Raw genomic sequence first — 23,787 nt, 5'->3', positions numbered from 1 at the left:
AAACACAATCACAATTCAGACAAACCGGAAGAGGTAGGTAATAAATACTTAACACTTATTGGACGAGACATCTGCCAATTAACATACACAATTTTCTACTTCCTGTATATCGTATTAACTTAGTTTCTTGTACATGTGTGGAGATTCGCATAAAAAGTTTTTTTTTTCCAATAGTGCAATTTTTCCCACTTTTACACACACGCCTGTTGTACCTCCTGTACATCTTGAATGACAGACGTCTCCTCCAATGAGCGGTAAGTATTCCAAACGATATCTATCTTTGCCAGTTTGTCTAAATTGTTGTGTTTTTGTATTTGTTCATTAGTTTTGCACTTCTCGGCCACCATACATATTTCTCGCCAAACGCTGCAAACGCACAATTGTTCAAAATGTATTTCAGTGCAATAGAATTACAATTTGAATAAACTTATTAAAAGTATTATAACTATACTATAGTATACATACAGTAATATATAGTTATAATTACATTATATTACAATAAAGCTGTTAAAAAATTTAACATTATATTTAAAGTTTTTTTATATGTGCTATTTTTATGTTTTGTTTTTTTACACTAATAACCCAGAAACAGTGAATTTATGGTATTGTGGTAAGAGGGAACTGGGGAACCCATGCAGGCTTTGAGAGATTATGCACAAGAATTTAACACAGCCTGGTTCCTAAACTCAGGCTCAAACATGGACCCTACTGCTGGGAGGACTGCCATCCACATGAGGGGAAAAAAACAACAAAAAAACGAATTCAGGGGTCCTTACTTACACTATTGTACCTTGAATTATTATGCACAACACAGCAGAATGTCACAGGCTTCGACCTGCATTAGCATTTCCTATTCTCCAAAACAGCTGAGCAATAACTAGCATATGGTGATGTACAAGGGTTTAAGTACTTAAACATCTGTTCAGGGCTTGGTCACATTTTTAACACCTTATTTGTAATAATAATGTTGACCAGCTACTACAGATTGCTCACCTGATAGCTCCAGAAAGTCAGGTTTGTGGCTGAAGATCAGGTAGTTATTGGCAATAAAGTGGAGGAGCCAGACATAGAGCTGGTCAGCATTGTGACACTGTGTAAAGAGAGAAGAAACGGTTGGAAACCTACTTTCACGGCTATTCCTACAGTGATGCAAGCGGTGGAAAGACTGACTCGGCAAAAAAAATGTATTAAAAAAAAGAACACAGCATTCTGTTTAAGTTGTTCCACTGAAAAATCATATCATATTGGAAAGTTTGAGTTCGTTTCAACACATAGAGTATAGGAAGGACACAGGAACTTGTAATTATTTATAATCACTTTTAGTAACGCTTTATACAAGTAACGATAAAAATAAATAAATAAAATGTGGGTTAAATATAGAATTTAGCTGAAAGAAGTGATCTTCAGTGTCCAAGAACTGTTCACAAGTGATCCAATTGTCTTGCCAGAGACCATAGACTGTTCCCCCAGCTAAAAGGTGGTAACCACGGCTTTCTAAGTAATCCAAATGACATCATAAATTTGCTTATAGATTCCCACAATATAAGGCAGCACACCAAATTGTAGCTGGTTATGCTGTGATTGCAATTTTGGACTAGGGATCGACTAATACCGATAGCTAAAATTAAAAAAATAAAAAGAAGTTTAAATAAACAGCATCTGGTGTCGGTGATTCGCCTCCAGAGGCCGCTCTAGTACTGTATAACGCAACCCGGAAAAACTATCAGCTAAATAAGCGTAAAAACTGATGAACTCTATTTTGGAATTATTTTGTTGTACCGAAGAAATACGAGTTTAAGGGATGTTCAGTGGTCAAGGTGTTGGAATTAAAAGACGTTCTTAAGTTCAGATCTCAGTGCCATTGAATAACTGTAAGTTACTCTAGAGAAGGAGGTCTGGCAAAATGGCATGAATGTAAAGGTAATTGATTATAATGAAAGTCTATGGGCATTTGCTGTGGGCATGAATAAATATTTCCATGAGAGATATTTGGGAAGAATCACTTAAATCATGTGAAGGATTTTTGCTCTTTTTTAATACAAGGAAATGTGCTGGAAAAAAATCCTCCTCATTAATCAGACAAATGCTACAGTAGGGGACATACAGTAGATTAGTTTGAATAATGATATCGTATACCTTGGAGTGTTGTATTAAATTAAATCGCCACTAGAGCATGTCTTGTAGCAGGATATAAATTATTGATTTCAGGAGCAAAAATAAAACTCAAGCACCGAACCCACCTTCGCTCTCCTCAGTAACCGGATTACACTGATGCTGGTGGAGGCCAGTTCCCGGCTGGGCATGCTCTGCAAATAGGCGCACACACACACCTCACAGAGGTGCTGCAGACGCTTTACTTGGTACATCTCAGCACAGACTAGGACTGCCATAGCCTGCAACACACTGGCTGAACATGCACACACACACACACACACACACACACACACACACACACACGTCTGTCAATCAACTTCGGCTTCTCTTGTTTTTGTGCCATCAATCATCCTGGCAGCTGTCGGCTCGCCGTGTCACACTGTACCGCCTCCTGTATTCATCTACTGGCAATCAAAATCAGCAGAAAGAATATTTTGCTGCCTGCTAAGTTCCGTACAAGATGTCAAACATCCATCAACATCCATCAACGCCCTGCTATGATGGAACATGTGGTATGATACAGAGAAAAAAAAATTTTCATTCAATCTTAGATGCCATTTAGAAATAAATCTACACCGAGAACCTCAAAACAATCCAAGACATGAGGATCAGCATAAAAGCAGAGGATGCACATTCACCTGGACAGCAGGTGTCCGTGTAGAGATACTCCAGGAAAGCGAGGAAGGTGTCGGAGGAGACCCCATGTATGGGTACTACTCGACTCCGGGCTTCTGCATATTTGCCGCTGAACATGGCGGCCATGACATCACATCGAGCCACGAGCACGGCTCTGTGTGCGGGCAGGACGCTCCCTGAAAAGCACACGACACACTCTTACACACACCAACATGCTAATCACGTGTATGTTGTGGTAAAAGATCTCAGCAAAAAGTGTGGGTGCAGAAATTAGATCACATGTGAGGAGAGCTCGGTGACACGGTGCTCACGTGGTCAAAATAGTGTTCACCTGTTCTGTGTTTAATCCTGAATCTCTTGATAATGATAATATATTTCCTAGGGTTTTATTTTCCAAGTTCTGGTTTCTGTCTACTTCATGGTTTTGACCTTTGCCTATTAAACATATGGATTATAATCAATTGTTGCTGCTTTTCTGTTTATTGGAATAAAAAAATTACTGTCATGTAAAATTAATAAGAACACCCATCCCCCCCCCCCCCCCCCCCATATTGTACCATGCATACTTATTTTACATAACATGTTACAATGATAAAATGCTACTTCAGATACCGGTATCAGTGTAGTCTCGATAGGTTTTTGACTTGTTTTGTTTCTTCATTTAGTGCTGTAATTTTTTAATCATTTTTTTTTCCAGTTCTTATCTTAATCCCTCTTCATGTCGTTAAGTACATCCTTATGAAGAAGTAATTATCTACTCTGTATTGCTGGAACATATTTAATCGAGAAGTATTTCCTTGTAAGTCCAATGCAAAGATCATTCTAATTTGTGCTAGTGCTGCAATGCGTCCTCCTGTATCCTTCCCATAACTGTTGGAGTCGCCATCTCATCTCAATCTCTTCACCTTATCTCCAAAATGTCCCATGCAGTGTTCCTCTAATAAACTTGTTTCTAATCTTGTCCATCGTCGTCACTCCCTAAGAAAACCTTAACATCTTCAGCTCTGCTACCTCCAGCTCCACTTCCTGTCTTTTACTCAATGCCACTGTCTCTAATCCATACAACATCTAAGGTCTCACCACAGTCCTATAAACTTTCCCTTTCACTCTCTCAGATACTCTTCTATCACAAATCACTCCTGCTATCACTCTTCTCCACCCACTCCACCCTGCCTGCACTCTTTTCTTCACTTCTCTAACACACTCTCCATTACTTTTCACTGTTGACCCCAGGTACCTGAACTCCTCCACCTTCTCCACCTCTTCTTCCTGCAATCGCACCCCTCCACTGCCCTCCCTCTCATTCACACACATGTACTCTGTCTTACTCCTACTTACTTTCATTCCCCTTCTCTCCAGCATGGACCTCCACCTCTCCAGGCTCTTCTCCACCTGCTCCCTACTCTCACCACAAATCACAATCTCATACGCAAACATCATAGTCCATGGAGACTCCCGTCTGACCTCATCCGTTAACCTGTCAATCACCACTGCAAACAGAAAAGGGCTTAAATCCGAACCTTGATGCAGTCAAACCTCCACCTTGAACCAGTCTGTCGTTCCTACTGCACACTTCACTGCTGTCACACTGTCCTCATACATGTCCTGCACCACCCTCACATACTTCTCTGCCACACCTGACTTCCTCATACAATACCACAACTCCTCTCTCGGCACCCTGTCATACGCTTTCTCTAAATCCACAAACACACCATGCAACTCCTTCTGACCTTGTCCATACTTCTCCATCAACATTCTCAAAGCAAATAAAGCATCTGTGGTGCTCTTCCTCGGCATAAAACCATACTGTTGCTCACAGATGGTTACCTCTTCTCTCAGCCTGGCTTCCACTACTCTTTCCCATAACTTCATGGTGTGACTGATCAACTTAATACCCCTCTAGTTCCTGCAGGTCTGCTCATCTCCCTTATTCTTAACAACCGGTACCAGCACACTCCTTCTTCATTCCTCAGGCTTCCTTTCACCTTCCAAAATCTTGTTAAACAATCTGGTTAAAAACTTCACTGCATCTCTTCTAAACATCTCCATGCTTCTACTGGTATGTCATCTGGTCCAACCGACTCTCCACTCTTTATCCTTGTAATAGTTGCTCTCACTTCCTCCTTACTAATCCTATCCATTTGTGTATAAAAAAAACCCACCAGTGTTAATTATAGCAGATTTTCATCATCCTCTATTATAAAAGATTCACCTTTAAGTACCCAAATGTTTCCAACTTTCACACTTTCCATGGTTTTGGACCTGTAACTCTAAACCCTGAACCCAGTTGATAGTCCATAAAGGTGGCTTCATGTAATGTATAGCTCTTCCGATTTTGATCTTCAAAACCAATCCAATATACACAACTCACATGTGCAGCTTACAGACTGATATTATAATGAATCTAACACACAAATTTTACATTTTTGTCACAGCATGTGTAAATGTTTTATTGTCCAGGAAATACCTTGATGTACAGTATGGGAATGTGTATTGGAAGGACTTGCCTTGCACCATAAAAATGACATCCGAGTAGAGAGGGGAGTTGAAGATGTTTCCAAGTGTTTGAGGAGCAGGCTGGGAGCGTGCAGCGGCCGTGTCCCTGAGGGCCTAGAAAAAGGAAATGACATTGTGTAGTTGCGCATTAATTAAAATAGGATGGTCAGATTTCCCACTTAACTTTAGAAAAAAGAACAATGATAGAAGAAAAAGATCTGATTCACATTTCCATCGGTTTTACACATAAACATACGCTTTATTGGCAAAGGTTTGTGGACACCCGACTATAAGATTCATATGTCCTTTTGAACATCTCATTTCATGTTTCGCTCTGAAAATAACCTCCACTTTTTGGGAAGATGTTCCCCTTTTTGGAGTGGGCTTATGGAGATTTGTGGATAATTTAGCCAGGTTGGTATAAGCAGGTACCAATGTAGGTGAGATAAGGACGTCAGGGGTGCAGTCAGCATCCCAAAGGTGTTCAGAAGGGAAAGGTCTTTTGCTAGCACAGCCAAAAACATCCTATACAATTGTGTGCCTCCAATTTGATGGTAACAGTTAGGGGAAGAACCAAATATGGCTGAAAATGTCAGATGTCCCAGTACATTTGTCCATATAGTGTATATCAGCTGAGCAAACAAAACTTTCTGTTTTTTTTTTTAATGTGTTGGAATGGTTGGCATAAATGGAGCCCAGCAGCACTAAGAAATATTATTGGAATCCATATTGCAGATATATATAGTTTTTTGGGGGTTTTCTGGAACACTATCACTGACAAATCTACATAGTTATAAGAAGTATAAAGCTGGGGCCGATTTTGTTTTAGCCCAATGTAGTAAACACATATTGTTCAGTCCATGTACAAATTGCATGAGGACAGATGGTGGAACCAACAGTGTCCGTCTGATGTTTGAACTGTGGGATTCCTATCAATTTTTTTTCCTGATTAGGTGATCAAGATGCATGATTTCATAAATATTCAATTAAAATCTTGGGAACCGAGGATGAGCACAATAAACCACTTTGATTACAAATCGGCTCGTGGTCTCCTAATTCCACAGTGATCAGAAAAAAAATCCAGGACAATCCAGAAAAAAAGTAAAACGTTGACGTGTTAGAAGCAGGAAAAATAGACAAACGTTAGGATTTATGGGAGTTTGCCAAAATTGTGCAATTGTGCAGAGCATCTCCAAAACTGCAGCTCTGGTGTGATGTTTCTGGTCTGCAGTAGTCAGTATCTTATCAAAAGCGCTCCAAGGAAGGAACAGTGGTGAACCGGCGACAGGGTCGTGGGCAGCCGAGGCTCACTGATGCACGTGGGGAGCGGAGGCTGGCCTGTAGGCCTGTAGCTCAAATCGCTGAAGAAGTTATTGCTGTTGATGCTCGATGGGCCTGAACTTATTTTGGCAGCAAAATGGGGACCAACACAATATTAGGAGGGTGGTCATAATGTCACGCCTGATCGATGCATATATTCAGTATAAATCTAGTCAGCCTCATGCAGACTTCCAAATATGATCATCAGTCATGGTGGAATTGTATTTGGACTTGCTATTTGACTCTAGAGTTTTGCAGTAGCTCGCGCGTGTTTGACCGCATGATGCATGGAGATCCGTGTGTTAGAAGAGAAGAGATCTCAGACAAATGCCAGAGGGAGGATAAATGATAGACTAGCATCTAGATTTTTTTTTAATGGCACACGATCTACCCATATTATCTTTGCGATAATTAAGTTAGTTCATTATTACATTTATTTAATTATTTACTTGAATTTCTTTTATCACAAGTTGCCTGTCTGCTAAATAGTTTTGTTGTCTATTGATATTACTAAGCATTTGTTAAGCCATTGAGATATTAATAGAGATAAGATTTTAGCTCTTCTACACTGCACATATCGCTTTCATTACCCGTTTTTATTGCTCCTGAAAATACACACTAGCTCACTCCTGTTACCTTTTCTCTCCCAACAAATGAGCGTATTCGATCCATCAGCTGGGCGACCGCTAAAGGGTTCTTAAGCTTTTCACCCAAAGCCTCCTCCAGAAACTCCCACTCCCAGGCCCCTGTGTCAAAACACACACACACACACATATACACACACACATTTGCTCGCACTGATCTATTAAGATACTTCAAGGCATCGTGATTCGGCTGTCTAGACTCTCCTATTAGTCTGAGCTGGTCCTGGCTCTATATATCAAATCCCTGCTTACTGTGGTGCTGTTATTGGGCTCCCCATGTACAAGAGCTTTAATAATGCATTGTGTAAAAAAAAAAAAAAAAAAAAAAAAAAAAAAGAAACTCTTGATCGAAATGTTCGCGCCGCTTGTGCTGGCTGCAGCACATTTTGCCTTTTTGCCCCTTATCATTGACAGTGCTCATTAGAACAACAAAGGCTGGCACGCTCACAGCTCTGATATCGAACGACCTGTCAGAAACCTTTATCTCGTTGCGTTTCGGCCTCATAATCATTTCAGGCTCATCGTGTTTGTTTTGCGAAGGCTTTTTCTGTCCCGGTGTTTTTGGATCCACGGTGCTGCCCTTGAAGCCGGAGAATACAAAAACGCCTGTGCACAACGATGGCGTGTCTCAGCGGCAGGTTAATCTCATCGGCCTTCTCGCGACGAGGCGTAACGCTGACGAATTCTGCCAGTCCGATTGAGCTGCGGTCAACTTGCTCATTAAAGAATTTGATGAGCAATTGGACATCTTCTCCCTTAGTCTTTTATTTGGGGATGCATTTCTAGCCAGCGGATATCTACGGTTAATGTGTGCATAAAAACGCAATTATGCATTCAGCACCACACGTCTATAGATGCAACACATCCCACATAAAGACACGTCTTTCTCTCTCTCTCCTTCTCTCCCTCTCTCGGTCTCTCTGCAATCTCCGCTTATATACATATCTTAATTTTTTTCTCCCCTTTCCCCCGTCCTCCCTTTCCCCCTTGGAGCATATTTATGTTTGGACCATGTTAATCAGCCTTACAGCCCTGGGATACAAGAGTAAAATCACATGTATGCTGTGGATCTCACACACACACACACAAGAAGCAATATGAAATGCTTCCAGTAATGAAACAGTGCCTTAAGGAAAAAAAAAGTCCTTCTACTGAAGCACAAAAGAAAAATCCGGGCATGGAGCGGAGGAGATAAGGACGGCTTGCCAGCTGTATTTTTACTTTTCGAACAGTGATTTAGTGGCAAACTGCTTCCTGCTGAGAAAATTCACAGGATGCGTCTTTAACCAATGCACCTCAGAACAATGCCAGATTTCCCTTTTTCATTTATCCACTATTGCACAAGTTCAGCTTGCTTATAAAATAATTCACTTTTGCACCGAATGCATTCGTAAAGGCTTCTGAAAACAATAGAAACTACGCTTACAGATGTTTTCCAAAGGCGTCGATCGAAGCGGTGTGGGATTTCGGTCCTACGTAAACCACATCGAGTCTATCATGTCATTAGATGTTCGACTAATTCGACAAATTTTTATTTTTTCGAACCTTATCTAATCTATCATGTCACTCGTTGTAGATTAGACATTCAAATTTGCATGGTTCGATAGGAAGTTATTGATTAGACGTATTAGAGAGTCTCTTTAGGAACATACAGAAAGATAGAGCAAGAAGAGAAATAAGAGCAAGTCATGCTGCTGGAAATGGGGACCCGAGAATCCGAATTGTTAAAGCAAATTTGTGACTTCAGAGCTGCATGACTCACAGATTGATCTTATTATTCTAAACTCAATTCGGACTTGAAATCTTAGAACGTGTCATTTGTTTTAGACTATCGAATCATGTGACTCGCAACGTGACTGACTTTCAAGTGAGGCAGTTAAAATATTAAAAAGATTCTAAATGCATAACTTGTAATTTGGTTCAAATTCTGCCTCATAACTCGACTTAGACTTCAAAGCTTACGACTTATAATTTGACTACAACTTCAAAATTTGACCCAGACATCAAAGCTTAATATTCTAAACTCATCTTGAAATTGAAAGTTTATATCTTGTCATTTGATGTAGACTTCAAAGCTTATGACTCAGAATTTGACTCAGACATCAAAGCATTTGAGTCAGAATTTGACTTTGAAGATTATTATTCTAAACTCAACTTGGACTTGAAAGCTAAGCAAAGCCAATTTGACTGACAACTACAATTTAAAGCCTTTTAACTCTGAACTTTAAATCTTCTGACCTTTAGATACAAAGACACTGAAATAAAATATTAAAAAAGCAGCTGCATCAAAGCAGGATGTAAAAATAATTGACAGTAAATAACATTATTCAGTATAAAAAAATTTTTTTAAAAAACAATTGAACACAAGTTAGTGTTTTGTATCAGGTTAGCTAACTGTAGAAATAAGGTAGGGTAATAAAATAGTACCATGTTGTGACTTATAATCTTATAATAATGATCTTTACTACAGTAGTAATATTTAGCTGTATTTTTCTGACTTGGGCCATAAATGTTTATTTGAGAGTTTGAGGCTTGACTGTGGCTTATAGCTTCCGGCTCTTGATTTGTCTCAGACTCATAACCGTTTCTCTCACTCCATTTAAGTTATCCCTCCTTTTTAAAGGTTATGTCAATATTTTCCCATGTCTTGGAAAAGCACAGTATTTATGGGTTTTTTTCCACTTTGTATATACTGGTGTCTAAACTGTAGTCGATATCATAATATTTGAAGCCAGTCAGTTTCTGGAGTAATGGAAGGATGGAAAGTGTGTTTCTTTATAGTGTTTTTTTTTCAAGGTCGTTCAAACCCTTCGCTTACATAAGTAGTGATGAAGGAGCAAAAAAACAACAACTCTGGGCTATAAAACTTGTGAAATCTGCACATCATGTCCTCAGGGGACCCATCTATACGTGCATGTGCTCACCTCTGTAGAGAAACATCAGCGTCTCCCACATGCATATACACAGCAGTGGGTCCTTCACTACCAGCCGAGATAGTTGGCCCGGTAGGTGGCCGTCCGTCCTGGTCAGGTCATCCAAACCCCCGTCCCAGGTGGACAGCAGAGAGTGGGGGCTGTCTCTCTCCCGGCAGGCACATCGCGACATTGGCCTCTCCCACGCCTGCCTTCCGGCCAGCAGCTGCTTGAAATAGGGACTAACAGCGCTTAACACAGCTGCGTGCGCCCATCCCAGGTCCTTCCCAGAATCCCCGGCGTAAAAGACCACATCAGCAAACTGCGCGCCACGCTCCAGCAACCACTGCAGGTCTTGAGAGAAGCTGGACTCCTCGACTCGCACCGGAGGAAGACGTGCTGCATGAAAGCAGAGAGAGTGAATGTATGGGTGGGGCGATGCATATAAATTAGCATGGAGGGGAAGCAGAACGAGAGATTAAGGTGAGGCGGAAAGAAGTAGCAAAGGGGATGAGAATGTCAAGGGGGAAGAAAAATCACGAGACAGGTAGGTGAAGTGTAGAAACGTGAAATAGAAGTTCTAGTCAGTAATGTCAAACTGCTACTACTCCGACATATAATAAGCCTACTTTTGATAAATCATCGCATCCAATTGATTACCCTCTGATTTTGGCAGGATTCTGTAGCCTTTCATTTTTAATGTCCTACGTGCCATAAAAAGGCGTAAGTGTTGCTGGACCAGCATCAGCAAACTACCTGAAAGCAGTTGGCTCCATTCTCTGGTGGTGGGTTTTTTTCAGTCTATAAACTAATATTATGACGGTCACACTTTAATAATGTTCTCCTGTTTCTTCATGTGCATGTATTTACACAATCGGAGTCAGAATCAGGGCCAGAAAACACTCATCAGTTTCACATCCGGTCTAATGCACTGACATACACTCTGAGATCTGACCCAACACAAGGCTTACACATGAATCACTGCATCAATATATTTTACATGGACTGAGGTCCAGTGCTGATCAACAAAATGCGTATTCTTTTAACAATGGAGCAAAGGGAAAATGTGCATTTTGATTAACCGGACACCTTGAGTCCTTGCCTTGCTTGCAATATGGCAAACAAAAGTAGCCAAATTGCCATTTACACACAATAAATCTTAGTTCATAGTGCAGTCCAGCCATCAAGATTAATTACATTACTGGCTTTTTCACCCTGCTTTAGTAAGAAATTTGCATAAACGTTGGCATTCAACATCAGTTAGCACTAGACACAAAGCTAACGTACGAAGTGGCATCAAAATAAATTGTCAGAAATGTGAGATACAGTTTGTATACATAATATTTCTATCATTAATATTCATACCCGGTTGGTCCAAGTGTGGAGGGCGGGGCTCATTAAACCGGTGACCCCGCCTCTTATCAGGTCCCTCTTTCGCTTTCTGCTTCAGACACTGAATCATGAAGTATTCAAGCTAAACAAGCACACACACACACACACACACACACACACACACACACACACACACACACACAGTGTATGTTCAAGGGACTTCACTATATTTGATGTATATACACTATATTTCTAAAAGTATTGGGTCACCTGGTCATAAGTACGGTGATACGTGTACGTGATTTATGAGCATCGCATTCCAACATTTAGTCCCAATTTTCTCTTATAATTCCCTCCACTCTTCTGGGAAGATGTTCCACCAGATTTTGGATTGTGATTATGCATATTTGTGTTTATCAGCCACAAGGGTATTACGAAAGGCAGGTACTGATGTAGGTGAGGTGAGGAGGCCTGGGGTGCAGTCAGCGTTCCAATTCATCCCAAAGGTGTTCAGTAGGGATGAGATCAGAGCTCTATAGCAGCAAGATCTTCCTCTCCAAAGCATGTAAACCAGCTCTTCATGTAACTCACTTTGTGCATGCAAACTTTTATTATAACGAAGATCCGAAGATGTCCTATATGATCGTATGTCTCCAGCTTTGTGGTAACAGTTTGGAGAAGAACCTCATATGGCAGGAAAGGTCAGGTGACCACAAACTTTTGGTAATATAGTGTATTAAGTAATCAGTATGCATGTATTATAATTGCCCGAAATCCTGAGATACTCACCACACTCCCAAAATAGCGGCCGACAAAGAAGTTATTGAGTGAAGGTAACTCTAGATAGGTGGCGCCCAGGTCTCGGGAAAGCTGGAGCCCCTCGCCATGAGGAACACAAGTGCTCCAGTCGGAGGCGCACAGGGGGCACGTGCACGGCGGACCTTCATCTGAATGCAGCGACAATAACAATAGCGGTGAGAAGGAAGGAAGAACCATGAGATACATAAAAGCAGAACATTATCAGGATACTGCACTGATTATATTCAATTCATCTTATGTGCAAATTCAAGGTTAAATAAAGAACATCTTGCCCTTGCACTGACGAAGGCTGGCAAATTTTTTACTCGTGAAAGACATTGCAGGACGTGCAAACATGCAAACATATGGGACAGACGAATAGGTTGTGTTCTAACGCCACCCTGAATATAAATGAGCTGGTTCAAGTATGAGTGTGTGTGTTTGTGTGTGTAGGAAGAGAAAGCGCTGGAGAGGGTAGAAGACAAAATGGAAAGGCTGAGATCAGGAGAAAGGAGGAGGGATAAGGTATGGGAGGGGAAAGGAAGACCCACGGGATGAAAACAAAACAACATGGAGAGAAAGTACAGAGAGAATGAGAGAGGAAGAGACAAAAGGTGGAAGGAGGAAATAATTGCCAGCTCAATTCTACACGAGTGGAGGATCGATCTTGTAGACAGTCAAGGTGAAAAATCTTGAACTCAATGTGTTTTTTTCAATTGAGGATTTTCCAGTTTCAGATTGATACCTGGATTTTAGAAAGTCTTATAATATTTAAGAGCATTATTAAGTATTATCAAAATATTAATGGGCTTATAACTAAAAAAAAAAGAAAATGAGTGCAAGAATCAGCACCTATCACTGAACAGCAACTTAACAATAATGAAACTGTAATAAATGGACATTTGGTGCCACAAAGATGAGGATGGGTTCCCTTTTGAGTCTGGTTCCTCTAAAGGTTTCTTCCTCATGCCAACTCAGGGTGTTTTTTCTTGCCACAGTCGCTCATTAGAAATATATGTATTATTATTCAGGTTTTTTACGCCATCTGTTTCACTGCTGCTACACATTTTGTACAGTATATTTCATCAAGATTGGAAATTCATTGATTGTATAGCATCTATAATTATTATGAGGTGGTATCAAAGGTTTTTGGGACTAATGGTGCAAACTGGTGCTATTCAGACCATGTGCGTTACTGCGTCTGCGCTTTCATCATGGACAGCAAGTTAGAACAAGAAAGCAAAAGTGAATTTCTGCGTTAAATTGGACAAATATGCAAGATGTTTCAAGTGACATACGTTTGACATACGGCGTGGCTTCAAAAGCGTAAGAAAACCGCTGGAAGACGACGAGAGATCAGGAAGACCTTCAACAATCTCAACCAACAAAAATGTCAAAACTATTAGGCAACTCGTGCATGATGATCATCGGAGAACAGTCCACGTGATCTCACTTCCGCACCAACCCTAGATCCTCAACAGACTTCACGCTCTTCCGAAAGATAAAGATCCAGCTCAAAGGTTGAAGGTGCTTAACACGCTTCGAAAATAGGACTTCCAGGACACCTTCCGGGAGTGACAGGAACGCTGTATTACTGGGCGAGGGGACTATTTTGAAGGTGATAGTGTGTAAACATATAAATAAAATATTTTCTTGTAAACAAAGCAAGACTTTTCAAAACCACACCACATATATAAGTTGTATATGTATATTTTATTTTCAATTTCTTATATTTGATTCTACTTTATTGTACCTGAATTGTGCTGTGAGCAACTGGACCCTAACAATTTCCCTGTGGGATCAATAAAGTATTTTGATTCTGAAACTTAGAACCTCTTTAGCTCTGTAAAGCCGCCTCGATTGTTAAAAGCGCTAAACAAATAGAAATGAATTGAATGCAAAATAAGCTAATAATATTACAGGACAGCTTTTACTCATACTCAAGTCGTATACCGGATGTGTGAGATGAGTTTGCCAAAATGAAAAAAAAGTAGTTCTGACCTTCAACTTAAGCCTATTTGTTTTGTGTATTCGAGCGAGGGGGAGTATTAAAGTCCTGAGTCAGTGTCTGACAGTTTTATGTAAATACACCATGTCACGCTGAAAAGGTTTTTGGGGAATATAAATACACTCGGAACTATGGAATGTTTGAATCATTAATACTTAAATATAATGTTGCTAATTAATTAATAGAATTTTTTTTATATGACATAAAAAAGGTAAAAAAAAACAACAAAAAAACAGCACGCACAATCATAAAAGTATCCATAAACATTCGGAAGTTAATAATAGAAACGCGGAGAAACGATGTGTCATTTTGTTATATGTATAATAATAAAAAAATGGACTGAAAATATCAGGTACGAATCCAAGAGCTTTTAGTCTACCTTAAGAAAATTCCTTCGACTTTTTGGGGGCTGTAAATAAGCTCAAAAACTAGGGAATGCTATCCGAGTCCAGACATCAGAACATAAATATAACACTATTAATTAACAGAATGAATCCTTTATATTTTATAAAAGGTTCAGAACACAGCATCCACTAGTGTGAAGTTCTTCCTAAGACTATATGAAGGAGTTAAGAATAGTACTAAAAAGATCAATTCCAACTACAAGAGCTTTTACTCAACCTAACAATATTTCTTCTGATGAAGCTCTTTTATCACCACCCCCAAATACTGCACTAAGAAGAATTTATCAAATAAACAAAAACGACTGCAGTAAAGACCAAATCACTAATTACATCATCACAAAGATCTCGTCTTTGATTACAGGGATTGCGAAAGTGTATTTTTTGATCACACTAAATCTAATATATAAAATAAGTTAATTTTCTACACTGTATTTTCCGAAATATTCAATATTTAATTTGAGGTTAGACCTAATTTTGCCCACATTGTACATTTCTAGATTGCGGTATAAAGTGGAGGTTTTCGATAAAGTGAAGGTTTTCGTCGTCAGGTTTTATGCCCACTTGCTATTGCCATTGTCTTTGGCTGCTGTATTGCTGAAATGATGCTTCAACAATAAAAAAGCAATGGGGAAAATCAAAAGCCCTTAGTCAAATCGAAGCGACTAACCAATGTGACAAACCGGGATGCCATAAAACATGCGTCATTTCATCAAGCCATCTGTAACTGCACTGCCATAAATATAATAATCACGGCCGGGACGTTTGTAGAATAGAACATGTGGAGAGTGTGTGTGTGTGTGTGTGTGTGTGTGTGTGTGTGTGTGTGTGTGTGTGTGCAGTCACGGGGTTGTTTGTCAGAGCAGTTTCTAACGTTAAATAGTTAAACGGATTTTACAAAGATTGTGTTACGAACGATTTATATTGCCATCAAATTACAGCCCTGGACTTCGTTTCTGCTCGGCAGTCCCATAAACCAGACATGCCAGAGCTCCGCTTCCACTCAATTTAACCACTGTTATGTACACAAATGTTTATCATTCCAAAGCCGTGTTACTGCTCTCGGCCTGTTCCATCTGTACAGCGATAAGGAACACAGCATATTTCCTCATCGTCCTCAATATACAGCAACAATCCAAGTCCCAGACAAAATAACAGTGACCTTCCTCAAGTCTAGGACTAATCTGGCATCTCGTTAAATCTAGACTATTAGTCTTTTGGCGTAAAACAGCACTGCAGCACAGGATTAGTATTAAACCTTGATAGATTATTTATTTAAAGGTCAGACAGAAAACACAAGGAGCTGCAGCTGCTCAGTTCATTCAAGTTCAATGTTCGAGCCGACGACTGTTGATGCATTCGGTTTAAACGTTTCGAATGAATAACCTTTGAGGATCTGCGAAAAAAGTACAGCGGTGTTGAATAGTTCAGCTATTACAGCAAGGATTTGTGTTTAACTTCCCTCAAACTTTGTACCTTCGGGAAAAAAAACAATCAGATGAGTGACATGATTTTTACTTTTAATTTTTGTACTATTCAATAATAATAATTATTTGTATTTTTATTATTATAATTAATAATCATATTTAATCATTTATAACAATTTCTTTTAAAATAAATTTTTTAATCACTATTTGATTTTATTCGCTTTCAAATGTAAAAAAAAAAAATTTTTATAATAATAATAATTGCCATACATAAAAACATGAATAATGTTCTTAGCATACACAATTAAAACTGCTCAGACATCAAATTAAATCCAAATATTGTGGAAATATCTAAGGAATTTGAAGGTCAAGTCAACACCATGAACCCTTCATGTTCCTCAAACCATTCCTGACTCTTTTTGTAGTGTATCAGGGCATTATATTTAGGAAAAACTGTTGCCATAAAAGCATACAGTCCACATGTTGTATAAAAGCATTATTCATCAGACCAGAACATTACTCTATGGTCCATGATAAACATGCCTATTACAGGTTGCTTCCAGTAGTGTACAGGGGTCAGCAGATCAGTCTAAGCCTACTCAAGCTGCAATATCCATATCCAACATCTATCCATCACAATTTGTCAATCCTCCTACTTGCTCATTTGTTTCATCCTGCTTTCGAACGATCAACTTCAAAAAACCTAATGCCTAAATATATCCCACCCATCTGGCAGGTGCTACTGTAACATTGGGATAATTAATTTGTCACCTCTCAGTGGTTTTTAAATGATACGTCTGATCCTAGATGATCTTTTACATATATAACAACATATCATCTGTTTATACAGTGTATCACTTTTGTACAGTAAATATGTGCATACTGTAAATTGATATATTCCATATTTCTCTACATAGATGGAGCCTTACACACATCTGGCTCTCATTTTTTTTTTAAAAACCCACAAAAAACGTCACCGGTCAGCCGATCGGCTCGAGTGCAAATTCGTCATACTGTCCATACGTGAACTTAAAGTCTAAACGTGTCATTGCGCTCATGCTTTTTTGACCTCGGAAAGAAACCGGCTGCTCATCGCTTTGTTCATTACTGTACACATTCTTTTCATGCATTCAGAGGATGGAGAACTAAACGTAAACGATGATATTCACTGGTTCCACTTCAGGTGAGTGACAATTTTTTTTCAATGGATAAAAAGCCTAGTCTTAAACTGTCCGTATTGATTGGTGAACTAGGTGTATAGGTTTGTCACAGTTATGGAGGCCCCTATCCCATTCCCTGCTCTGCCTGTAGCTAGTGCTGGACCTCTGTGTACATATATGAATATGCATCTTCCTGTTGCCATGAAGCTGACTTCAGAGCACAAGGTCAGCCATGATACAGCGCCCCCTGGGGCACAGAAGGTTACAGCGCCTGCTCAAGGGTCCAACAGTGGCAGTTTGGCAGTGCTGGGGCTTGAACCCTTAACCTTATGGTGAGTAATCCAAAGAATGTGAACTACTAGTTCCCTATTTAAACTTTTGGTAGATGCTAACATGCGAATGTTGTTGTTTACCTCTTGTATAAAATGACAAAGTTAATCGAGTCAGAAATGCTAAAATATTTCGAATAAAATGTGTGTAAACAATAAAATCTTGATGTTATCTCGTGTAATTGGTTAATCACTTAATGCTGGTTATCTTGTCTGTGGTTGTATTTAATTTCACTAAAATGCTCAAAAGAAAATTATTTTACCAACAAGAAACTTCAAGCAGTGCCGCGTCTTTATCCATTTAACAGTGCCGTTTCTAAGGCCCCTTGATTTGGAAAAGAAATGTTCTCCTTTGGTGTGTTCTTCAAGATTGGTGAAGCTGCAGTGCAGAAGTGTATTAACGGTGAATAATAGCATAAGCACAACCTCAGCACCGACAGGCTCGGATACGTATAGCATTCCTTTGATCCTTAATCCTTAACAGATTAGTGTATAGCAAATCTGAAAAATTCATGAGAAGACACGCAAGACGCCACTCCGGCAAAAACAATAATTTACATCGTAATCATGCGTTAAGCTGCTGTGTGTCGGGATGCAAGAAGACACTCTGGACAAAGAAAAAGAACACCATGATAATTTAAACCTCATAATGTCAGAAGAATAGCAGAAGCCAATCACGTCTCACCGTTAAGCCTAGCTCCGACCGCTACCAGGATGACAGGCATGCCCCAGTGACGCAGGAGGGGGCGGAGTCTGGGGGCGTAGCCGTTTCGGACCTGCTGGAAGGCCAGCTTGTCGTTAACAGAATACTTAATGACCACAATATCAGCTTGCTCCAAGACACTCCGCACACTGGCCCAGTCACTGTCCAACAAGTCCTGAGAGGAGAATCAAGATGAGGAACAAAGAGCATTATAAGGATGTATTTTTGCAGCAGGTTGTCCAACATCAGAACATAACCAGCTAACCAGCTGCAGTGATCGATTGAAAAAAAAAAAAAGATGCCTTCAAAATCCCCCTCAAACCGTTCATTCTGCGTTTTTAATCCTCCGTCCTCAGTATCTTAATCACATGATCTCTAATTTACTCCTCCACAATATACGTGCTAAAATATTGCTATTCATAAACCCATTCACAATTTTATATTGTACATATGCAATTAGACAATTATTTTCCATTCATTCACCTACGTGAATCAAAACATTTCTAACAGAAAACCCGTTCTTGTTATTAAGGGCAGAAAATATTTTGAAAAGCGTTTCTGAATGATCTAAAACAAATGCAGAAATATGCGTCCTGAAAGTGGCAAGTGAAACCAACAATTTGCATGCAATACATGTTCCCCTTAATTACTCAGTTATTGAAAAACTAAAACTATTAATTCACTCATTCATTCAGCACACAGTACTCACTCATTCATCCACCACACAGTACTCATTCATCCAGTACACAATACTCATTCATCCAGCACACAGTACTCACTCATTCATCCAGCACACAGTACTCATTCATTCACCACACAGTACTCATTCATCCAGCACACAGTACTCACTCATTCATCCACCACACAGTACTCATTCATCCACCACACAGTACTCATTCATCCAGCACACAGTACTCACTCATTCATCCACCACACAGTACTCATTCATCCACCACACAGTACTCATTCATCCAGCACACAGTACTCACTCATTCATCCACCACACAGTACTCATTCATCCAGTACACAATACTCATTCATCCAGCACACAGTACTCACTCATTCATCCACCACACAGTACTCATTCATCCAGTACACAATACTCATTCATCCAGCACACAGTACTCACTCATTCATCCACCACACAGTACTCATTCATCCAGTACACAATACTCATTCATCCAGCACACAGTACTCACTCATTCATCCAGCACACAGTACTCATTCATCCACCACACAGTACTCATTCATCCACCACACAGTACTCATTCATCCAGCACACAGTACTCACTCATTCATCCAGCACACAGTACTCACTCATTCATCCACCACACAGTACTCATTCATCCAGCACACAGTACTCACTCATTCATCCAGCACACAGTACTCATTCATCCACCACACAGTACTCATTCATCCACCACACAGTACTCATTCATCCAGTACACAATACTCATTCATCCAGCACACAGTACTCACTCATTCATCCAGCACACAGTACTCATTCATCCACCACACAGTACTCATTCATCCAGCACACAGTACTCACTCATTCATCCACCACACAGTACTCATTCATCCACCACACAGTACTCATTCATCCAGCACACAGTACTCACTCATTCATCCACCACACAGTACTCATTCATCCAGTACACAATACTCATTCATCCAGCACACAGTACTCACTCATTCATCCACCACACAGTACTCATTCATCCAGTACACAATACTCATTCATCCACCACACAGTACTCACTCATTCATCCACCACACAGTACTCACTCATTCATCCAGTACACAATACTCATTCATCCAGCACACAGTACTCACTCATTCATCCAGCACACAGTACTCATTCATCCACCACACAGTACTCATTCATCCACCACACAGTACTCATTCATCCAGCACACAGTACTCACTCATTCATCCAGCACACAGTACTCACTTATTCATCCACCACACAGTACTCATTCATCCACCACACAGTACTCACTCATTCATCCAGCACACAGTACTCACTCATTCATCCAGCACACAGTACTCATTCATCCACCACACAGTTCTCATTCATCCACCACACAGTACTCATTCATCCAGCACACAGTACTCACTCATTCATCCACCACACAGTACTCATTCATCCACCACACAGTACTCACTCATTTATCCACCACACAGTACTCATTCATCCAGCACACAGTACTCACTCATTCATCCACCACACAGTACTCATTCATCCACCACACAGTACTTACTCATTCATCCACCACACAGTACTCATTTAACCAGCACACAGTACTCACTTATTCATCCACCACACAGTACTCACTCATTCATCCAGCACACAGTACTCTTTCATCCACCACACAGTACTCACTCATTCATCCACCACACAGTACTCACTCATTCATCCAGCACACAGTACTCATTCATCCACCACACAGTACTCACTCATTCATCCAGCACACAGTACTCACTCATTCATCCACCACACTGCACTCACTTATTCATCCACCACACAGTACTCAATCATTCATCCAAAACACAGTACTCATTTATCCACCACACAGTACTCATTTATCCACCACACAGTACTCACTCATTCATCCACCACACAGTAGTCATTCATCCACCACACAGTACTCACTCATTCATCCACCACACAGTAGTCATTCATCCACCACACAGTACTCACGTATTCATCCACCACACAGTACTCACTCATTCATCCACCACACAGTACTCATTCATCAGCACACAGTACTCACTCATTCATCCACCACACAGCACTCACTTATTCATCCACCACACAGTACTCCTTCATCCACCACACAGTACTCACTCATTCATCCAAACACAGTACTCCTTCATCCACCACACAGTACTCACTCATTCATCCAGCACACAGTATTTATTCATTCATCCAGCACACAGTACTCACTTATTCATCCAAGACACAGTACTCACTTATTCATCCACCACACAGTACTCACTCATTCATCCAGCACACAGTACTCATTCATTCATCCAGCACACAGTACTCACTTATTCATCCAAGACACAGTACTCACTTATTCATCCACCACACAGTACTCACTCATTCATCCAAGACACAGTACTTATTCATCCACCACATAGTACTCACTCATTCATCCAGCACACAGTACTCATTCATCCACCACACAGCACTCACTTATTCATCCACCACACAGTACTCATTCATTCATCCACCACACAGTACTCACTCATTCATCCACCACACAGTACTCACTCATTCATCCACCACACTGTACTCACTCATTCATCCACCACACAGTACTCAGTTATTCATCCACCACACAGTAGTCACTTATTTATCCACCACATTGTATTTGCTTATTTATTCATCCATCATACATTTCTCACTCACTTTCATCTACCACACAGCACTCACTCATTCATTCAAAAAGCACACCATAATCACCCACTCATTAATACTCTTCACCACCTTCACTTAATCACTCACACCATTCTAACTCATACACCACTCAGTACTCCCTCATTCGTTCATCTACCACACTCATCCATAAAGCACACAGCTTAATCTACCACACAATATTCACTCTCCCATCTCTCACTCACTCACTTCAAAATATACACACTCATTCATTCACCACACAGTACTCACTCACTTAATCATTCATTCACTCATACACCACACCATACTCACTCAATTATACACTATACAGTACTTAATCCGGTTTCTTTTCCTTCACACCATATTCATTTCCCACTTACTCACACATTAATTCATCCACACGTTGCACTTATTCATACACAACACTCATTCACTCATCTACCACAACATACTCACTCACTCACTCGTCCACCACACAGTACTTATTCATTCGGATGCTTTTCTTTCTGACTATTCATTTCCCACTCATTCACTCACTCATCCACACGTTGCATTCGCTCGCGCCCCCCTCCCAACTTACCCAGCTCGGGCAGTCTCGCACCATCACTCGGACATCTCCGAACACTCTAGACTGGTACTCCATAAAGGCTGGGTTCAGCGGGTGCCTGGAAGGAGTGGTGGACGTGGGGTCCAGCTCTCTGGCTCCATGGCCCAGGTAGCTCCAAAGCAGACCGCCTTGCACCTGCGCTGGAGCTCCAGGCTCCTCTCCGGAACCCACTCCCACAGGACACTCACTGCCCAGGGCCACTATGTGGACAGACCTGCAAAAAGAATGGTAACAGTCACCGTCGTCCATGGAGTCCAGCAATGGAGCAATGGATAACTTGTGGTCATGTGGTTTTACACAGATGTGCTCGAACTATTAACTATTTCTGTCACCATCCGAATGCATCACAATGTTTCATTGAAGGACTAAAGGCAGTGTCAATGGGTCACATTATTATTAGTAGTAGTAGTATTATTATGATGGTGATGATGATGATGATGATGATGATGCAAGCCAGCACAGTGTAATACAGATGCTTTGTCCAACTTACATGGTCCCCTGATCTGAGATCATGAAGCTCGGCGAGCACGTCCTCCCCTCAAGCGCCACGTTTTCCCATCCGACGGCTTTTTTCCGCAATCAGGTTCTTCAAGCACAAATCCATCGTTACACGCGAAACCCCACCGAGTCCCACCGTCTCCAGTCCCGTTACGATTTCGGGTCTTCTTCTGAGATAAACAATTGGCGCTTCCGAAGATAAAGTGTGCTGTGCGCAATGCTCCAGTGAGCGGACCAAAGACAAAAAGAAAAAGCCCCTGAGAAGCGAAGCCCCCCCAAAGACCGCATCCAGACCCCCGCAGTGTGCAGCGCTAAAGCCTGGTGAAGCACAAGTTCAACACAAAACAACGTGGAAAAAATACATGTCCAGCGTCTTGCTGTCGGGGCTCACACACACACACACACACACACACACACACACACACACACACACACACACACACACACAGCCACGAGATATCAAAACCCCTTCAGATCACACGAGAGCCTTGTGAAGGAGGAAATGAACCGACAGCAGCAGCAGCTCTGAGTTGGCACTCCTGACTCAGCACTCAGACTATTGCAACACGTCCAAACAACCTCCTCAATGCCACCCGAGATGCATTCAGAACATAAGACCAGTCTGGAAATGTTTACCATGCACTCAATACAAACCCTGAAAGGGGAGAAACAACTAAAGAAAACACCCTGGTGTAGAAGAGATTGAGAATGAGATGACATTTAAATTCAGATTCTTTGCATGTCTTTTTATTCTCTCATTTGGCTCATTTACTCATGAAACACCTGATCATTCATGCAATGAATTGGTCTATCATGGTGCATTGCATGAAATCATGCAGCTACTGGTCACATCAAACATGATGGACTAGTAGCTATGCAGAGACTAAAGAGAGTAAAGCCAGACACCATTATTTATGTCTGGTTTTGGGAGTCCATCCCCTTTTGTAGAATCACATTCC

The 23,787-nt window shown here is 40.7% G+C and overlaps 1 protein-coding gene across 3 annotated transcripts; it reads right to left on the bottom strand.

Moving 5' to 3' along the window:
• Positions 1 to 23,400, bottom strand: rhobtb3 (Rho related BTB domain containing 3). Of its 3 annotated transcripts, none has more exons than XM_083564119.1 (12): positions 22,821 to 23,400; positions 22,304 to 22,544; positions 18,303 to 18,495; positions 12,284 to 12,441; positions 11,528 to 11,636; positions 10,175 to 10,561; positions 7,243 to 7,352; positions 5,298 to 5,400; positions 2,793 to 2,966; positions 2,241 to 2,407; positions 994 to 1,090; positions 1 to 720 (listed from the first exon to the last, which is right to left on the bottom strand). In XM_083564119.1, exons 1-12 carry the CDS (start codon positions 22,841 to 22,843, stop codon positions 650 to 652), a joined length of 1,833 nt encoding a protein of 610 aa, XP_083420245.1. In that variant the 5' UTR covers positions 22,844 to 23,400; the 3' UTR covers positions 1 to 649. The 3 variants fall into 3 exon arrangements, with proteins under 3 accessions (XP_083420245.1, XP_083420244.1, XP_083420246.1); XM_083564118.1 differs by having other exon boundaries at positions 2,793 to 2,962; positions 5,294 to 5,400; positions 22,821 to 23,399; XM_083564120.1 differs by lacking the exons at positions 1 to 720; positions 994 to 1,090 and having other exon boundaries at positions 2,246 to 2,403; positions 2,793 to 2,962; positions 5,294 to 5,400; positions 22,821 to 23,399.
• Positions 23,401 to 23,787: the final 387 nt, after the last annotated feature.

The sequence above is a fragment of the Silurus aristotelis genome, assembly GCF_946808225.1.
Source record: "Silurus aristotelis genome assembly, chromosome: 16".
Classification (NCBI taxonomy): Eukaryota; Metazoa; Chordata; class Actinopteri; order Siluriformes; family Siluridae; genus Silurus; species Silurus aristotelis.
This window is presented reverse-complemented; position numbering and strand designations above follow the sequence as displayed.

What these genes read in the sequence shown, in the direction of transcription:
- rhobtb3 (XM_083564119.1), bottom strand. Translation starts at nt 22,843, where the DNA reads ATGATCTCAGATCAGGGGACCAT. An exon ending in CACGGACACCTGCTGTCCAG is followed by an intron (nt 2,408 to 2,792) that starts GTGAATGTGCAT and finishes GTGCATGTTCAG; the next exon opens with CCAGTGTGTTGCAGGCTATG. An exon ending in TGACTTTCTGGAGCTATCAG is followed by an intron (nt 721 to 993) that starts GTGAGCAATCTG and finishes TGTGGATGGCAG; the next exon opens with TCCTCCCAGCAGTAGGGTCC.